We start from the raw sequence: 6023 nt of genomic DNA on the forward strand, positions 1-6023 counted from the left end.
AAGAAGTTCAAAAAATGTTACAATAAATTGCGTCTTTAATTCAACATGCAGATCCTAAAAAGGTTATACAAACTTTGAGACATCTTTGAATCACTGGATAAACACTGAAGCTTCAGAGTCCACCACATGGTGACCTGTGTGAGCATCCACTCTAAAGAGGAGGGGGGGGGGGGGGGGGGGGGGGACAGCTCTCTTTAATGTTTAGAATTTAGACTGCAGTACCAATTTTAACCACAAGGTGTCAGAGTTACAGACTGCTCCTTTAAATGTGATACATTTAAAAAGAAGATGTAAATGTAATGAAGCTTGAACTGGAGTTATCAGATCTTGTTTTCTTGGTGATTTCAGCTGCAGTATTTTGGACCAATCGTAGGCGATGAAGATAAACAACTCTGTTGAAATCCTCAGAGGATCAGAAGGATTAGTGTAGCACATTACCTTAAGCTGATAGAAACATGACTGAACAACTTTCTTCACCTCCTCATCAAAACAAAACCCACGGTGGGCGCCCGGTGGCCTAGTGGTTGGTGTGCTTGCCCCATGTGGGGAGGCATCACCAGCAGCTGGATTAATTTCAGGGGATGGCAGTTCAGGATTACAGAAAACCTCACAAACAAGATTATCTCTGTTAAAATGTGATGCTGTTATGACTCAACTAGTGTTGTAGTCAAGACCCCACTAACCGAGACCAAGACATGCCTGAGACCAGAGAGCTCTGAGACCAAGACAAGACCAAGACCAAGACCAAGACATGCCCAAGACCAGAGAGCTCTGAGACCAAGACAAGACCAAGACCAAGACCAAGACATGCCCAAGACCAGAGAGCTCTGAGACCAAGACAAGACCAAGACCAAGACCAAGACATGCCCAAGACCAGAGAGCTCTGAGACCAAGACAAGACCAAGACCAAGACCAAGACATGCCCAAGACCAGAGAGCTCTGAGACCAAGACAAGACCAAGACAGGGCAAGACTGAGACAAAATCAAGACATTCAGGGATAGAGGCTGATAAAAGACCACGGCAGTGCGAGACCAGATAAGAGACCTTCAAAAAGACCGATCTCAAATACTCCAACACTAGACTATCCTGCATTGTGTACCGGCCGCCTCCTATTTCTGTTTTTCTTTGAACATATGATTTATTTCATCAACGCTGCAGAGACTCGAGCGCACGTGTGATGATTACACTCCTGATAAAAAAGCAGAATACGTCACGTACAGTAAGTGGAAACACATTTCCCTGACTGATGCACTCGTTAATTGGCGGCTTCTTTTTGTTTTAGCTGGATTATTATTATTATAATAACTCTGAGTGCCGTGCTGATGTTTTAAACCTTTACAAAAAGCTTTAAAATGTTGGTCTCGGCCTCATGCTTTTTATGAATGAATATAAAACAGCCCTCCTGTTTGCTCGCCCTGCAATCATCCACACACCATGTGACTAAAAGCTCTCTCTCTCTTTCAGCTCTGAGCTTTATTTTCCTACTCGACACAAACACACAGGAGCAGCTGAACTTGTTTTGAGCGTCTGACAGACCAACACTGATTATTAGCACAACAAAAAGCAGAACAGCACAATCTAAACCAGTCTGCTCATCACCGCTGCAACAAGTTGGACCTGTGCTCCAAACTTCTACAAACATACTACAAATCTGAGGAGGTGTAAGCTGAGGGGCGCCGCAGGCCGAGTGATGTTTCTAATAAGCTCCACGAGCAGAAACGTGCTCAAACTAGGATCAATATTGGAGATGCTTTTGAAAAATGGAGAGAGGTTAGAACACAGAAAGGTTTACAGACCCATGCAGAGCTGGATAAACACTGAAGCTTCAGAGTCCACCACATGGTGACCTGTGTGAGCATGGACTCTAGAGAGGAGGGGGGGGAGACAGCTCTCTATGATGTTTAGAATTTAGACTGCAGTACCCATTTTAACCACTAGGGGGCAGAGTTACATACTGCTCCTTTAATGTACTTTAAAATGTGCTTGATTGTGATTCTGGTCTACAGGGGGTCGACTCTGTTTTGGGGTCAGCCTCAAGTGGCCACTGGAGGAACTGCATTTTTTTTTTCGAGTCACTTTCAGGTGAGCTCTTGGTGCAGGTTTGTCCTCAGGAGGAGAAGGAGCTACTCATCCTGACACGTCCGTGGATTAGACGTGATTAAAGCTTCAGTCGAGAACACGAGAGGCCGGTCTGTACCGTCAGATCCACAGCTCAGAGGAACAGTGGCATCTCTCTCACTCTGAGGAAACGTGATGTTTGGTCACAGATGATGACTTTCCAATAATGTGTGCTGTCCTGTTTGAGGTTTCTGACATTTAAAATAATTATTTTTTTTCCCTTGCTGCTGTCGAGTGCTTGAGCATTGGTGGATTCATGTTAGGTTTTTGTAAATAATGAAACAAAGAGTCGACCTAGACGCGCTCTGACGTATGTATAAATACCTTTCATTGTGATGTGGCACTATGCAAATCAAAGTTTACAATTAATTGAACATGCAATGTCATTTACGATGTTATTCCTCATTTAGCCTCCTCAGATTTTCTCTACCTGAGCTGCTTTCAATCCTGAATTTCTGCACCCAGCACCAAAATAAAACCCTCACATTGAATAACTGAATATGTAATTATTCACATTTGAAACGAAAGATGATGTTTGATGGAGCAGTATGTAACTCTGACACCTAGTGTTTAAAATGGGTACTGCAGTCTAAATTCTAAACATCATAGAGAGCTGTCTCCCCCCCCCCAGAATGGATGCTCACTCAGGTCACCATGTGGTGGACTCTGAAGCTTCAGTGTTTATCCAGCTCTGCATGGGTCTGTAAACCTTTCTGTGTTCTAACCTCTCTCCATTTTTCAAAAGCATCTCCAATATTGATCCTAGTTTGAGCACGTTTCTGCTCGTGGAGCTTATTAGAAACATGCAGAGGCTTTTTAGGTCGGGTACAATCACTTCTATCTGAACCACTTCTCTTGCCCGCTTCCATCACTGCAACACCTGTGCATTTGTGCATGCAGAGGACTTTCGTTTTTTGTCAGTTTGTGTTTATAAATGTGTTGCAGGAGGAAAATCAAATAAAAAAGTTTTTTTTGTTAATCTTATAAACAGTAGAAAACATTTTATTGAGATTTTGAAACAGACACAAATATAAAACAAAACATCACAAAATGAAATCTGTCCCATTGAACAACAACAGGCTACACATGTTGGTCACTCACTAACATTTACAGCAGATTTAATAATGCATTATACATGCATTTATACAAGCAGATGATATTAATAAAAAGTAAAAATCAACAACAGATTATATTTTAGTTCCGCAATGTAACTAGACCGTTGCCTAGCAACCCGAACGTTCTACTCTACTGTTGGTGTCCATGGTTACCACAGCGCAGCAGCTACCTTTGTAGGATGAACCTTTACTTAACTGTTAAAATTATGAAACTAGTGACATTTGGGTGTGTTGTGAGAGTCTGAGGTTTGAGGTGATGAACTAATAAAAACTTTCTCAGCTGTAAATGTTCATTAAAGGTGTTCAGAGCTCCTGCACGCTGAGGCGGAGGGATACATGATGTGAAAAGTTCCGGTGATGTTGTTCTTCTATATCGTCACTCATGGAATGCCTCTTGTCCAATCAGATTGCTTGGTCGGAACTAACTGATGAATAATTGAATGTAAGAGTCGCATGATGGTTTCATGAAACCTGTGTTTTTATTTGACATTAAGGGAGGGCTGACGTCACATTTAGCTTTAGTTCAACAAACAGCAAGCAGACTTTAATGAACAATAATCTCCTAGAAAGGAGTGACACCTGAGTGACAAACTGCACCTGGTCATACATCCGCCTGCTCATCAGTCTTTGTCAGCGGCAGAGTCAGAGGATGCTGCGGGAAGCGGATGGCCTCGCTGTTCCTGCGCATGTACGCGTGCCCGCTGATCGGATACAACATCTCCGTGAAGGTCAGGGGACCCACGGTGATGGCGCAGCGGCCCAGCACCTTAAAGCCGGATTTACGGTAGAAGGGGATCAGGAACTCTTCGCACATGAGCAGCGCGCGGCGCACGTTTGGGAAGCAGCGCAGGTACTGCAGGTAGCGCCACATCAGGATGGGACCTTTGCCCTGCTGCCGGAAGGTGCGGTGCACGGCGAGCACGTGGATGTGGGCGGTAGAGCCGCGCGGCTTGTGGAGAGTCAGTGCATCCTGGGGCAAAAATAAAAAGCGATTATGATCATTTATTCGATACATACCTGTATGTTAGTTTGTTAATGTGCTGAATGTCTTACCGTGGAGAGTCTGTCCTGGTCCCACAGAGAGCCGATGATAAAAGCAACCAGCCGGCCCTCCTCGATCCATCCCATAGAAAGTTCTGGACACAGTGTGAGGAAATGACGCACCTCATCCAGGTGGAGGGGACACTCACCTGACACTGAGATAAACGCTGGAAGAGAAAGAGAACGGTATTTTTTTTAGCGTGCGTAAAAATGGTTTGGCACAACTTTTACGCACGCTTTAAACTGCACAAACCCCCACTTATCATACTTCTGAGAGTGTTATAGGTTAAAAGATATGGATGTTAATGAAAATAATATTTAACAGGTGACTTTCATATAATGAATACATTACTAAGAGGGAATTAGTTCCATCAATGTTGCAAATAGTTTTACGCAAATCCCTCTCTCGATTAAACGCTTCTGTCCCCTGAGCACAAACTCAGAGCGGATTTCAGCTTCATCACATGACTCAGAAAATGCGTCACTCACCTTCTCGCTCGATCTCAAACACGCTGATGGCATCCTGCGTGTTCAGGGGTCTGAATTCGCTCGCGGGCAGAGTGTGTCTCCTCTGGATGCCCGGAGAGACGGACGGTCCAGGCAGCATTGGTTTGATGAAAGGCAGCGCGCCAATAACAGACATCCTACGACTTCTCTCTCTCTCTCCCCTCCTCCACAGAAAACTTTCTTCTCTTCTTCTCACCTCTCCTGTGCTTGTCTCACGCTCGGCAGGATCACCTGTCAGGCCCTGCGAGGACGACAGGACGCTCTGAGTCTCTTCTTATAGGAGAGCTGTGCCGGCTGTGGTTCAGGCGCTCATTTGCATTTGAATAATTGATGTCAGAGTCGGATTGTTTGTGTGTGGCAATTCATCTGAACCCTGTTATTAACTGTGCCAGTTGTTGCTCAACTGATAGATAATGTTTTTTTTATGAATCAAAGCCTCCCTCACTGACCCAGCTTTAAGTGGAACAACAATTCAGTCAAATGACATTTCAGAGCATCAAATGTGCGTGTTTGTAAGTGGATGGAAATCAGGATCCACACTCACCTGAGGCTGTAGAGCTGTGTGTGTGTGTGTGTGTGTGTGTGTAGGTTCAGGATCCACACTCACCTGAGGCTGTAGAGCTGTGTGTGTGTGTGTGTGTGTGTGTGTGTGTGTGTGTAGGTTCAGGATCCACACTCACCTGAGGCTGTAGAGCTGTGTGTGTGTGTGTGTGTGTGTAGCTTCACTTCTCCGCTTGTGTCACCTCCTCGCGCGTCTCTCTTCATTATCAAGTGATTATTTTAGTATGAGTCACGTGATGAAGGATTACAGAAGTTGTTTCCATAACTCTGCGCATTACAGCCTCCTTATCTCCTCTCACACAAACCCTCCTGAGGGCCGAGGAGAAAGAGCGCTTTAGTTTTTAGTTTTTATTAATCTATACCACATCAGATGATCTCTAGACCAGAACTAGCTAAACTGGAAGGATCAGGGTTGGTGTGTTTGCATTTTGAGAATAACGCTGTATTTCTCAAAACGCAAACAAAGCAAAACAACTCCTCTGATTGTTGTTTTAAACACAGCACAAACAACTCTAAACTTAAGGAGGTTTCTTACTGAAAGGCGTCTGATCCAACCTTCACAACAGGGTCCTAAGTCTCTGACTAGACTCTTCTCCTCTGTCGCCCCCCGGTGGTGGAATGAACTTCCAAACTCCATGTGATCTGCAGAGTCCCTCTGCACCTTTAAGAAAAAGCTAAAG

At 44.4% G+C, this 6023-nt stretch overlaps 1 protein-coding gene across 2 annotated transcripts; it reads right to left on the bottom strand.

Moving 5' to 3' along the window:
• Positions 1 to 3110: 3110 nt before the first annotated feature.
• LOC132954713 (serotonin N-acetyltransferase-like) lies at positions 3111 to 5814 on the bottom strand. Of its 2 annotated transcripts, XM_061027354.1 has the most exons (4): positions 5327 to 5814; positions 4765 to 5023; positions 4288 to 4442; positions 3112 to 4204 (listed from the first exon to the last, which is right to left on the bottom strand). In XM_061027354.1, the coding sequence occupies exons 2-4, from the start codon at positions 4916 to 4918 to the stop codon at positions 3836 to 3838; spliced, it is 678 nt and encodes a 225-aa protein (XP_060883337.1). In that variant the 5' UTR covers positions 4919 to 5023; positions 5327 to 5814; the 3' UTR covers positions 3112 to 3835. The 2 variants fall into 2 exon arrangements, with proteins under 2 accessions (XP_060883338.1, XP_060883337.1); XM_061027355.1 differs by having other exon boundaries at positions 3111 to 4204; positions 4765 to 5814.
• Positions 5815 to 6023: the final 209 nt, after the last annotated feature.

Source organism: Labrus mixtus, chromosome 20 (genome assembly GCF_963584025.1).
Source record: "Labrus mixtus chromosome 20, fLabMix1.1, whole genome shotgun sequence".
Classification (NCBI taxonomy): Eukaryota; Metazoa; Chordata; class Actinopteri; order Labriformes; family Labridae; genus Labrus; species Labrus mixtus.

Excerpts from the sequence above, each read along its gene's own strand:
- LOC132954713 (XM_061027355.1), bottom strand. The coding sequence starts at position 4,918 with ATGTCTGTTATTGGCGCGCTGCCTTTCATCAAACCAATGCTGCCTGGA. Across the intron at positions 4,443-4,764 it reads GTTTGAGATCGAGCGAGAAG|CGTTTATCTCAGTGTCAGGT; the intron begins GTGAGTGACGCA and ends TTTCTCTTCCAG. Across the intron at positions 4,205-4,287 it reads ACCAGGACAGACTCTCCACG|GATGCACTGACTCTCCACAA; the intron begins GTAAGACATTCA and ends TTTTTGCCCCAG.